The sequence below is a fragment of the Nanorana parkeri genome, unplaced genomic scaffold, assembly GCF_000935625.1.
Source record: "Nanorana parkeri isolate BGI_ZX_2015 unplaced genomic scaffold, ASM93562v1 scaffold947, whole genome shotgun sequence".
NCBI lineage: Eukaryota > Metazoa > Chordata > Amphibia > Anura > Dicroglossidae > Nanorana > Nanorana parkeri.
Window position 1 is genome coordinate 616461 of NW_017307215.1, and position 13149 is coordinate 629609.

At 49.1% G+C, this 13149-nt stretch overlaps 1 protein-coding gene across 1 annotated transcript in view; it reads right to left on the reverse strand.

Annotated features, from left to right (window-relative positions):
- Positions 1-3928: 3928 nt before the first annotated feature.
- The window catches only part of SHC1 (SHC adaptor protein 1), a 15452-nt gene continuing 6231 nt past the window's right edge, over positions 3929-13149 (reverse strand). The window contains exons 6-12 of the mRNA XM_018566398.1: positions 11593-11644; positions 7127-7253; positions 6848-7028; positions 6716-6769; positions 5356-5497; positions 4728-4960; positions 3929-4616 (exon numbers count right to left, since the gene is read on the reverse strand). Of these exons, the coding sequence (XP_018421900.1) occupies positions 4488-4616; positions 4728-4960; positions 5356-5497; positions 6716-6769; positions 6848-7028; positions 7127-7253; positions 11593-11644 (918 nt within the window). The 3' untranslated portion in view covers positions 3929-4487. The remainder of the gene's footprint in view (positions 4617-4727; positions 4961-5355; positions 5498-6715; positions 6770-6847; positions 7029-7126; positions 7254-11592; positions 11645-13149) is intronic.

The following is a 13149-nucleotide window of genomic DNA, read 5'->3' on the forward strand; positions in this document are numbered from 1 at the left end:
ATGACCTTAATGCAGTGACATGGGAGCCTGGAGTGACCTCAGTATGGTGACACGGAACTCTGGAGTGACTTCATTATAATGACATGCCAACTTTTTCAATCATCGATTAATCGGCTTCCAATTAGTTGGCCCTGTTCACAGCTCCACACACGCTGCGCGCCGCACCTCCTCCCCACCTCATGCTCGCCGCTGCCAGACCCGCCCGCCCGCATCCACACGCCGCACCTCCTCCCCACCTCACCACCCGTCCACATCCACGATCGTCACAGGGACGCGGGGAGAAGAAGTAAGGAGGAGCAGGTGTGGGGGGATGACAGCCACCGATAGACAGGCCCGATCTCAGAAACAAGTTGCTGGAAGACTGCTCAGGTAAGCCAGCACTTCCCACACATGGTGCTCTATAATGTATTGCTGGGATTTGTAGTATTCCTCTATAGCTGATGGTACATTGTGCTGTATATTATACCATCAGCTATAGAGGAATTCTACAAATCCCAGCAATACATTGTACACTGTATGTATAATGTACTATTGCTGGGATTTGGAGTCCTCTATAGCCGGTGCCATTCTGCATTCATTGCTGTATAATTTTACACTTTTCATTTCACTATATTGCACACCACACTTTTTAATTTCTTTTTTACTTCCACCGCTCCAAGCTTGCTCCTGTGATGGACGGCAATCTCAATACAAACTAGTAGTCCATCACTGGAGCCTTTTTTTAAAATGTATTTTATTTTTATCCGATTAATCAAACGTAATAATCGGCTAACTAATCGATTTTTGAAAATAATCGTTAGCTGCAGCTCTACTCTCCATACCTCTGAAGAGAGAGCGTGCAAAGTGTAGGAGCCTACCAAGAGGCACTGTGAAAAGCCGGCTGAATCTGGCCTCAAGGCATTTTTCTAAAACTCTGATTGAAGGTGAACTGAGAGGTTCCTGCCCAGCACTGGCAGCTCCTCGCCCGATTCTACTTGTCATCCGGCGCTGTAGACACCACAGCCTGCTCCTCTCGCGGAGTGGTGACACGCCATTGCCAGAGGGAAGGTGAATGACGCACGGGCCGATTCAGGACGAAACGTCAGACCCAGAAAAACACGACCACAGACACGTGTAAAGAAATACTAACTTTAATAATGAGCGCTTGTAACTTTCCTTTGGTATAATCAAGGCAAAAATTTGTCTTTAAAATAATATGAAATAAACAAAATTCATGTACAGGAAGTGGCGCAGCAATACGTGAAATAGATGATATGTTGCTGCAGGTGGCGAGACTTTGGTATCAGAATATAAAGTGTGCATGCAATAAGGTGGGGGGGATGAGGGGGTCTATGTACATGTGTATAGGGGGAATGGGGGGGTGTGGGGGGGCAAACATCATGTGTGCCCCGCCTTGAGCCAAGCCAGCGACACAGCAAAAGCTGTTCTCCCATTGGTCTGTACCCCAGGAACATGGCTGTGGGGTCACATGACCAATCTACCTTCTTTCCATCCTGCTGCCACGGATGTGGGCAGAACTCCGGGTTAAGGAGTGGCGGCTTTCCCCATGGAGGAGCCATGACCACCGTGCTGGCTGCAGGTGTCCACTGACCACAGACATCTCCACCACTAATGTCTATGAATATCTTCAGCTCTAAGGTCACCTCATTCTTGGAGATCTGGGGGTACAATCTTCCATCTGTATCCCGCTCTACTCTCTGAATCCATTGATGCGGTCGATCCTCCACTTCTCTGGCCTTGGCCAACCCATCCCAGTCCGAGATCCCTTTCCCATTACTGAGCTGCCTTCTGCTCCATCCTGAGTCATCTGACCAATTTACTAAGGCGGCCCCAGATCTTCCTGAACTTCTCCATCCAGCGCGGAGCACAAATTGGGCCACCGATGTGCTTATTCACTATGGAAAGCAGCAATGTACAGGGGACACTCAGGGGAACCAATCAGAATGCCCCTTACTGCAGCCATATTAACGCCGTGCTAATCGGAAGGCAGACGGGTAGTCGCTGCCGACTGCAGGACCGTCGCAGAGACCACGCCAGTATGAACTGGGAAAACCTGTGCTCGTTGGTGAACTGGAGAGACTTCCAGGATTTAACACATCAGACAGGAAAAGTTTCTATTGATAAATGCATAAATCTTCCAATTCAAGCAAAAGATGAAGGAGACACTCCGCCTCTCCTGAGGACACTAAGCGTAACCAGTGAGGTGGGAGGGCTTATAGCCTCTTGGGGGCGTGCCATCAGTCTCTATGTGCCTTTTGTCTATTTCTCCCGTAGGTGACCATATGACCCTACGTCTCTTGCCATCAAGCTGTATCCCTCAAAGCAGGGGTAGCCAACCTCAACCCACCAGCTGTGGTGAAACTGCAATTCCCATCATGTCTCTGCCCCTGGGAGTCATGCTTGTGGCTCTCAGTCTTGCAATGCCTCATGGGACTTGTAGTGCTGGGGTTGCCTACCCGTCCCTCAAAGGATCATAGCTAAATTCTGATTGGCTACGATGGGTTGCAGTTCTGAACACTTCATCGCCGCCCTCATTCCTAACGTTGCGCTGTGCCTGGAGCATGAGCCGCTTATCCTCAAACGCCGACGGAGGATCTATGAAACTCTACAATCCAAGGATCCAATGAAACAGAGACGGAGCAAACCCTGCTCTGCATCAATGAAGCCGAAATGGGGTACCACCACGGCTGAAGTTGGGTCGCTCTCCTAAGAAGCGGGTGCAAGACGCCAGCACGAGCCCACACACAAAGGAGGAGGAAGCTATCCGCACTCAAAAAGATTCAAGTGCTGACAATCTTTATTGATCCCGACATAGCGAACCAAGCAGGGTCAAAGAAGAAAGCTGCCTGGGACGCATTTCACCCACTAGGGGGGCGTAATCTACAATGGTGGTGAAACACGTCCCAGACTGGGAGTCTCTGTTCGCCATTTCTGGATTAATAAAGATTGTCAGCAGTTGAATCCTCTGGATTGCAGCCGCTTCCCGAATATTTAAAAGCTCATCACATCCGCCACGCTGGAGTATGGCGTTCATTGTCCTTATGCAGAGCACGCTGGAAGATTTGTAGTAAGAGTGTGATTATTATGGGAAGGGCAATACCTCCCTCACCCTGCGTCACAAGCTGCAGAGCTTGCACCCCGTCTTTTGGTCTTATTCCAGTTAAGGAGCGCCCCCATTCCTGATCAATAGCTGGAAACAATAATGGAGCAAAGTAATACAGATCCCCGACATGGCTCTCTGATGACCTGTATAAAGTCAAATGAGACAGCCAAACGTTCCAAAAACCTTCAATGACTACATAGAACAGCCAACATGTTTTGGGGGGGGGCGCAAAGACCTCCTTCTTCAAGACTACAAATCAGATACGAACATATATAAATGTGTACATTGGTGGGGATACACTCCAGCGTTAAATGTTTTGTAGTCCTAAAGGAGGGGGAGGTCTTTGAGCCCCAAACGCTTTGGCTGCTCAATGTTGTTGTTTGTGAACCAACACTAGTATTAAAATGATTAGACTTTATACCCATAAATCTTCAAATCTGGGACCCCTGATTGAAGGGCACCCCGAGCAGCCTCACAAGAGCGATTGTGCCTTATCAGAATCTGATCTATCTTCCAATAAATGAAATCCAGCTCCACGTTTGTACTTGTAACCGTTCTCTGCCGAATCTAAAATGCGTTGTCGCTCCAGTCACAGGGAAGGACGAGACGGGACGGATCTGGCGAACGCAAAGTCATGTTTCATTAACTCTCTTCTCTTTCAAGCAAAAAGGAGTCACGGAACGCCTCTATACGGAAAGACGGGGCTCAGGTTCCAGGACAGCGATGACACACAGACAGCAATGGGTTTGCTTAGTCCTTTAGATCGAAGAGCAGGACGGAGGCGTGGAGGGCGGGACCTATAGATGAGATGCTCTGTACGTATAAATGGCATCCGGGGCGACGGTGGGGAAAAGAAATTCCAGCATGCAGCAGCTCCGGCTACAATCATTATTGCCGTTCGGTCAAGAACCAATCTTCGCTGAAATCCCACACAGAGGGCGTATAAGTCTATAATGTGTGGCTGAGAAGGGGTTAACATTGAGGTCGCCCCTCTTCATAATTGGGATGCATTGTACAAAATCAAAGAAAAAAACCAAAATATTCTAGAAGGCACAAATCAGTATCGCAGCGCGGCCGCCACAGATCGTCGTGTGCTATGAGAAGCGGAGCCTGTCTTGTGCTGAGGGGGTAAGGGGGGCGGCCATCCGCTTGTCCGCCATCTTGATGGGTACAGTCCGCTCCCTTAAGTGCGATTAAGGGGTTATTCCGGGTCTCGCTGTCCCCACTTGTGCATTAGGACCCCTAAAGATTCCCTGAAAGTGACAAAAGGGAGCCACCCGCCATGGCGACGGGCTCGCAGCAAGATACAGGATTAGGATGGCCGACACCCGTGATTGGAGAGTCAGAAGGAGAAAGAACGCGGCTGTCCGTGGCCGACGGGGCCTCATTGTCTCCGCTCCACGGGTTGTTGAAGACACAGCTCGCTCCCGGCCGAGATAATCGGTAAGTGATTGTCCATGTGGTAGCTGATGAGGTGACTCACGCTCTCGAAGCGGTGGTCCTTAGTCCGAACCTGGCAGGAAGAGACACTGGCTTAGTGGGATTTCCACCATTACTACCAAAACAAAAATGGCTCCTCTAATAAGGAACGCGGTTGTGACACAAAACAGAGGACGAAACTCACCACTCCTTCTGGATCCACCAGCAGAAGGTGCTTAGGCTGGCCATTCTGGAGGCCGGTCAGGACGTACTGCCCCGGGGTGGTGGTACTCTCTCGAACTAGGAAGTCTCCGTTGACTCTTAGAAGCCTCTCGGCCTCCTTCCGGGTCATCTTCCCTTGATACCACGGCTCCCGCTTCAACTGCTCCTCCATGCTGACGATGGCCTGGCCCGGAGGAAGGGCTTCCTCAAATGGCTCTGTGGACAGAAGGATGTTTAGTAAACCCATTACAAAACTGTGGTGGCATCACAGTACTGCTGCAAAGTACAACAGTAAGGACCACCCACTGCCGATCCCAGACAGGAAGAGGAGGGACTATGCTGACCACACTTCGGGGTAAAACCTGGAGATGGGCATGAAACCTCTTATTGTATTCAATTTTTTAATCAGTATACAGTACCCGGTTAATCCAACTGAATTATACCACAACCATCCCACGTCGTCAATGAAGAGATCTTGTTAGGACTAGCCCACCTACAACAATGACTGTCCAACAACGACTGTTGTGTGTGGCCACCTTCACGAATCGGAAACCCCAAAAGTGAAGGATAAAAGTGCAGAGTCTGCCCTGAACCGAGCAGAAGAGACTCACTCATGTCAAAGATGTCCCTCTGGCCGTTGGTGGCCCCTCGCTGAGGCTGCCGGGACTTCTCCAGGTTCTGGACGTTGACGTAGGAGGGGTCATCAAAGAGGTCAGGCCTGTTCATGGGCTTGGCACCGGGTACGGGGAAGCGCTCCTTAGCTAAATAGATAAATAGATGGGGAGAGATCACATAAGGACCAGGGATTAGGTGGGACATGGTGACGGAGACAAGAGGAGGGGTCCGATCAAGGATTAGGTGGGATATGGTGACCGGGCCCAGAGGAGAGGACAAATACAGATTAGGGATTAGGTGGCACACGGTGACCGGGCCTAGGGGAGAGATCACGTAAGGACCAGGGATTAGGTGGGAGATGGTGACCGAGACAAGGGGAGGGGTCCCATCAAGGATTAGGTGGGACATGGTAACCAGGACAAGGGAGGGGTCTGATCAAGGATTAGGTGGGACATGGTGACCGAGAGAAGGGGAGGGGTCCGATCAAGGATTAGGTGGGACACGGTGAGCGGGCCCAGAGGAGAGGACAATTACAGATCAGGGTTTAGGTGGGACACGGTGACCGGGCCAAGTGGAGAGATCACATGAGGACAAGGGATTAGGTGGGACACGGTGAGCGGGCCCAGAGGAGAGGACAATTACAGATCAGGGATTAGGGGGGACACGGTGACCGGGCCAAGGGGAGAGATCACATGAGGACAAGGGATTAGGTGGGACATGGTGACCGAGACAAGGGGAGGGGTCCGATCAAGGATTAGATGGGACATGGTGACTGGGCCCAGGGCAAAAGCAAAATACAGATCAGGGATTAGGTGGGACACAATGACTGGGCACAGGGGAGAGGCCCAATTAAGGATTAGGTGGAACATGGTAGAAGGACCCAGGAGAAAGGTCTCATATACAGAAGGAATGAGGTGGGAACCAATGGAGATGGATTCAAAGGGTGATGAGATGTATATTATGTAACCAATCTATAGATTGGACCTGAGTAAGGGTGTAATTAGATAATTGTGCTTGTCCATCCTCATGCACCCTGTACTGGGAAGACTACAGGGACCATCTTGGCCTGTGTCTGATACTTGCAGTGTGTGCTGGGCTTAGTATAGCAGCAACTTGATCTTCCCGTTAACACTATAGGATGGGGGAACATTATCCTATGAGGTAAGCTGTATGGGGCCCCATGATTTCTAAAAGTGGGTCCGGGGATAATCTAAAGACCACATAGAGGGAGGAGACAGGCAATGGCTGGAATAAATCAATGGGCAAAGTTATCAGGAAAGGCAAGACCATCTGTATATGAGGCAGGAAACATGACAGGGGCATTCAGAAAGAGGACACTGTACCTTGTACGGAAGCCTGTGGTTGTAGCTTCCGTGGGTCCTGCTCCGCCCCGGTGATCTGTCCCACTGGCTGTATACAGGAAAGAACAGTTAGATAACCGCCAATTGGACACATTACCCCCCTGCCCCCATCTCAGTGAAGCCTCACCAGTGTGGCACCCATGTGGTTAGGGCTTTGCCTTGGTACTGCAGGAGCCGCTCCCTCGCGTAATCTCATGTCCACCACCCCGCCGATTGGTGGCTCTTTGCCTGGAAAATCGTTGTAATAGGCGTGGTCTGGAAGCTCCTCCTCTTCCTCGTCCCACGCGGAACCGTCAAACCCGGCCATCCTGGAGATTAGAAGAAAGGTGTGATAAACTGGACACTCCTGAGCCTACAGACGCCGCTCTCCGACCCCATATACACATAGAGGAGGGGAGGAGGGTACCTGTCATGCGGAGTCACTAATTTGGGAGGATTTTTGAGGTATTGCTTGAAGCGGAGTTCAAAGGCTTGTCCAATGGTGCTGATCACATCCTGGGCCAGACCCTCAGGGCACTCCAATATATGGCAAGCTGCAGGAACAGAGACACGTCGTTATTTATGCTGTGGCTGTGCTAGGAACGACTAAGGGACCAGTCACACCATAAAGAGTGCGTTCCAGAGCGTTCCGCCCCTGGAAGGCAACCCGGCTGACTCACTTTGTTTGGGGCGGGAAGGGGCGTAGCGGTGCATTGGCACCACAGCCAAGCCCTCTGCCCGCAGTGCGATCGTCGGCACCCAAACGCGTGGCACTGGTCCAGTGCGATCTGCAAAAAATGCTGCATGCACTACTTTTTGCAGATCACATTTAACCCCGAACGCAGGCACTAACACGTGCCACACGTTTGGGTGCTGGCGATCGCACTGCGGGCAGGGGGGTGTAGCTGCAGTGCCATTGACTTCAATGCACCGCTACGCCCCCTCCCACACCAAAACAAAGTGAGCCGGCCGGGTTGCGTTCCAGAGGCCGAAAGCTCTGGAACGCACTCTTTGTGGTGTGACTGTGACTTTAAGCCTGATAGTTCCAGGTATGGAGGAGTATGTCATTTACTCCCCTTCCTCCCATGTGACAGCGCTGGTGACTTGGGGAATGACATCCAGGTATGGAGGAGTATGTCATTTACTCCCCTTCCTCCCATGTGACACTGCTGGCGGGTCGGGCGGGGATGACATCCAGGTATGGAGGAGTATGTAATTTACTCCCCTACCTCCCATGTGACAACGCTGGTGGGTTGGGGGGCGACATCCAGGTATGGAGGAGTATGTAATTTACTCCCCTTCCTCCCATGTGACAGTGCTGGTGGGTTGGGGGTGACGACATCCAGATGGAGTATGTAATTTACTCCCCCTCCCCCCATGTGACAGTGCTGGTGGGTTGGGGGGGGGGACGACGACGACATCCAGATGGAGGAGTATGTAATTTACTCCGCTTCCCCCATGGGACAGCGCTGGCGGCTTAGTGATTGGCTGCTCAATGTCCCAGTGCTGTCACATGAGCTGGGCAGAAAGTTTTCAGTTTTCTGTAAGCTCCAAGTTGGGCCTCACAACTTACAGGATAAGAGAACTTGTCCCTTTAACCCACACAAGCTAAGCCCCCTGTGTTGCATTGGGGAGAATTCCCTTCACTTCCTGTCCAATAGCCAGAACAGGAAGTGAGGAGAAATCCTTTCGAAGAGAAGAAAAATCCCTAGTGGTCTGCAGGGTCACCAGAAGTGTCCCCATTGGAAGATTTCCCATCTATTCCTGTTCTGATGAAAACCCAATACGTCAGTGATAACGTCCCGAGGACAAAAAGAGGGGGTGAATCTCCCCAAAATAAAGAAAAAATTCAACTCAATTCAACTTTAATAACCCCCCCCACGCTAATTACATTTCAATGATCAGATACATTTTATGATAAACCCCCAAAGTTCTGTAGTATTTCCTGTTACAGAAGAATGAACATGGAATCCCCTCTCGCCAGTTGGAGTCCCCCATGGAGTCCCCTCTCGCCGATTAGTTGTATTTAAAAAAAAAAAAATCTCTCTCTCTCCCACCTGTCTCTCTTTCTCCCCCCTCTTTTGCTCTCCCTCTTTCTCCCAAACCAACTAATCGATAATGAGAATAGTTGCCAACTATTCTCATAATCGATTATTATCGATTTCATCAATTAGTTGTTGCAGCCCTACAGTTGTCTTACCTCTTTGATTCACTGGATCTTTGGCAACGTATGCTACATATTCTGCTGTGTCCTGCAATACAAAATGGCAGGGAAATGGTTACCCAGAATCCTCTAGCCCAATTCACAGCACCCTGTACACCTTGAGGCCCCATTCACACCTATGCGTATTGTAATATGCGCGTCTGTCACGCGACCGTCACGCGTTTTTTTAACCGCGATTCGCAGTAAAAAAGTCGCGCGACCGTCGCGCGATTCCAAAGGCTACTTGGCAGTATACAAATGGAAAACGCCCTACAAAACGGACCAATACGCAGCAAAAAACGCTCCGGGACCTTTTCATGCGTGGGCCGTTTTGTAGTGCGTTCGGGACGGGCGGAAATACGGACAGGTGGGAACGATACCATTGACTACAATGCTATTTATTTTTTTGACCGTTTTGTAGAGCGTTCATCGAGCGTAGGACGCGCTACAAAACGGTCAGGTGTGAATGGGGCCTTAGTGAACTTCTACTTGCTGACTCTATAATTCACCTCGTCCTTCAGTACAAATGTGAACAGAGGTCTGTCATTGTTGGAGCTGCTGTGTATAAATGAATATCTATATGTATAAGTATATGACCCAAGTATGTGGGACCCCTCCGAATGATGGAGTTCTGGTGTTCCCAGTGAAGGCTCCTGTTAACCCCTTAAGGGCCAAGGCCTTTTGTTCACGTACATGTTATAATCCACATTTTAGGCCTGAAAGTTACTTCAAACCCCCACACATTATATATTATCTGAAATCCAAGACCCTGTAGAATAAAATGGCGGCAGTTGCAAATTTTTATGTTGCACGACATTAGCGCAACTTATCAAGCCCCCAAAAATTTTGTGAAAAATGCACTTAAGTTAATTTTAGTGCCCCAAAACACTATATAAAACCATTAATTTTTATACAATGTAAAAGGTGAGGTTACAACGAGGAAATAGATATCCAACATGCCCATGTTAAAAATGGTGTGCGTCCGTGAAACTGCGACAGAATTCAGTACCCCAAAAAGTCCATAGACGACGCTTTAAAAGCTGCTACAGGTCATCAGTATAGAGATACACATAAATACTGGCCCTAGAATTATTGCTTTTACTCTGGCGTGTGCAGCGATACCCAACATGTGTAGCACGTCATCGTTTTCATACGTAGGCGCACCCGACGTGTGTGTTTACGTGACAACGCGCATGCATGCGGGGACTTTGTTGTTTAAATTATTATGTTTAAATTATTTTTACATTTAATTTATTATTTTTAAAACGGTTAGTTAACGTTACTTTAATTGCTATCACATAGAGGGGCTTAGAAGCCCCCCATGTGATAACATGTTGGTGCTGACAGATCCTCTTTAAGGGGATACTGGGGGCCCAAAAGACCCCAAGTGTCACCTTTCCACTTTAAATAAGCTATTGAAGTGCAGATCACACTTCAATAGCTTATTGCTGGGCTTCAGGAGCCGAGCAATGACAGCTCAGGGACTGGAAGGGGCAGCGGAGCTCAGGAAACAGGGCAGGGGGTGTTGCCTGGCCTCCCCAGCTTCCTGCTGGCACATTTAAATAAGCTATTGAAGTGCAGATCACACTTCAATAGCTTATTGCTGGGCTTCAGGAGCCGAGCAATGACAGCTCAGGGACTGGAAGGGGCAGCGGAGCTCAGGAAACACGGCAGGGGGTGTTGCCTGGCCTCCCCAGCTTCCTGCTGCCACCCGACAAGCTGGTCCCGGGCCCGTAGGAGGCGCAGCGGAGCCCAGGAAACACGGCAGGGGGTGTTGCCTGGCCTCCCCAGCTTCCTGCTGGCACCCGACAAGCTGGTCCCGGGCCCGTAGGAGGAGAGGAGTATGTAATTTACTCCCCTTCCTCCCATGTGACAGTGCTGGTGGGTTGGGGGGGGGGACGACGACGACATCCAGATGGAGGAGTATGTAATTTACTCCGCTTCCCCCATGGGACAGCGCTGGCGGCTTAGTGATTGGCTGCTCAATGTCCCAGTGCTGTCACATGAGCTGGGCAGAAAGTTTTCAGTTTTCTGTAAGCTCCAAGTTGGGCCTCACAACTTACAGGATAAGAGAACTTGTCCCTTTAACCCACACAAGCTAAGCCCCCTGTGTTGCATTGGGGAGAATTCCCTTCACTTCCTGTCCAATAGCCAGAACAGGAAGTGAGGAGAAATCCTTTCGAAGAGAAGAAAAATCCCTAGTGGTCTGCAGGGTCACCAGAAGTGTCCCCATTGGAAGATTTCCCATCTATTCCTGTTCTGATGAAAACCCAATACGTCAGTGATAACGTCCCGAGGACAAAAAGAGGGGGTGAATCTCCCCAAAATAAAGAAAAAATTCAACTCAATTCAACTTTAATAACCCCCCCCACGCTAATTACATTTCAATGATCAGATACATTTTATGATAAACCCCCAAAGTTCTGTAGTATTTCCTGTTACAGAAGAATGAACATGGAATCCCCTCTCGCCAGTTGGAGTCCCCCATGGAGTCCCCTCTCGCCGATTAGTTGTATTTAAAAAAAAAAAAATCTCTCTCTCTCCCACCTGTCTCTCTTTCTCCCCCCTCTTTTGCTCTCCCTCTTTCTCCCAAACCAACTAATCGATAATGAGAATAGTTGCCAACTATTCTCATAATCGATTATTATCGATTTCATCAATTAGTTGTTGCAGCCCTACAGTTGTCTTACCTCTTTGATTCACTGGATCTTTGGCAACGTATGCTACATATTCTGCTGTGTCCTGCAATACAAAATGGCAGGGAAATGGTTACCCAGAATCCTCTAGCCCAATTCACAGCACCCTGTACACCTTGAGGCCCCATTCACACCTATGCGTATTGTAATATGCGCGTCTGTCACGCGACCGTCACGCGTTTTTTTAACCGCGATTCGCAGTAAAAAAGTCGCGCGACCGTCGCGCGATTCCAAAGGCTACTTGGCAGTATACAAATGGAAAACGCCCTACAAAACGGACCAATACGCAGCAAAAAACGCTCCGGGACCTTTTCATGCGTGGGCCGTTTTGTAGTGCGTTCGGGACGGGCGGAAATACGGACAGGTGGGAACGATACCATTGACTACAATGCTATTTATTTTTTTGACCGTTTTGTAGAGCGTTCATCGAGCGTAGGACGCGCTACAAAACGGTCAGGTGTGAATGGGGCCTTAGTGAACTTCTACTTGCTGACTCTATAATTCACCTCGTCCTTCAGTACAAATGTGAACAGAGGTCTGTCATTGTTGGAGCTGCTGTGTATAAATGAATATCTATATGTATAAGTATATGACCCAAGTATGTGGGACCCCTCCGAATGATGGAGTTCTGGTGTTCCCAGTGAAGGCTCCTGTTAACCCCTTAAGGGCCAAGGCCTTTTGTTCACGTACATGTTATAATCCACATTTTAGGCCTGAAAGTTACTTCAAACCCCCACACATTATATATTATCTGAAATCCAAGACCCTGTAGAATAAAATGGCGGCAGTTGCAAATTTTTATGTTGCACGACATTAGCGCAACTTATCAAGCCCCCAAAAATTTTGTGAAAAATGCACTTAAGTTAATTTTAGTGCCCCAAAACACTATATAAAACCATTAATTTTTATACAATGTAAAAGGTGAGGTTACAACGAGGAAATAGATATCCAACATGCCCATGTTAAAAATGGTGTGCGTCCGTGAAACTGCGACAGAATTCAGTACCCCAAAAAGTCCATAGACGACGCTTTAAAAGCTGCTACAGGTCATCAGTATAGAGATACACATAAATACTGGCCCTAGAATTATTGCTTTTACTCTGGCGTGTGCAGCGATACCCAACATGTGTAGCACGTCATCGTTTTCATACGTAGGCGCACCCGACGTGTGTGTTTACGTGACAACGCGCATGCATGCGGGGACTTTGTTGTTTAAATTATTATGTTTAAATTATTTTTACATTTAATTTATTATTTTTAAAACGGTTAGTTAACGTTACTTTAATTGCTATCACATAGAGGGGCTTAGAAGCCCCCCATGTGATAACATGTTGGTGCTGACAGATCCTCTTTAAGGGGATACTGGGGGCCCAAAAGACCCCAAGTGTCACCTTTCCACTTTAAATAAGCTATTGAAGTGCAGATCACACTTCAATAGCTTATTGCTGGGCTTCAGGAGCCGAGCAATGACAGCTCAGGGACTGGAAGGGGCAGCGGAGCTCAGGAAACACGGCAGGGGGTGTTGCCTGGCCTCCCCCGCCTCCCGCCGGC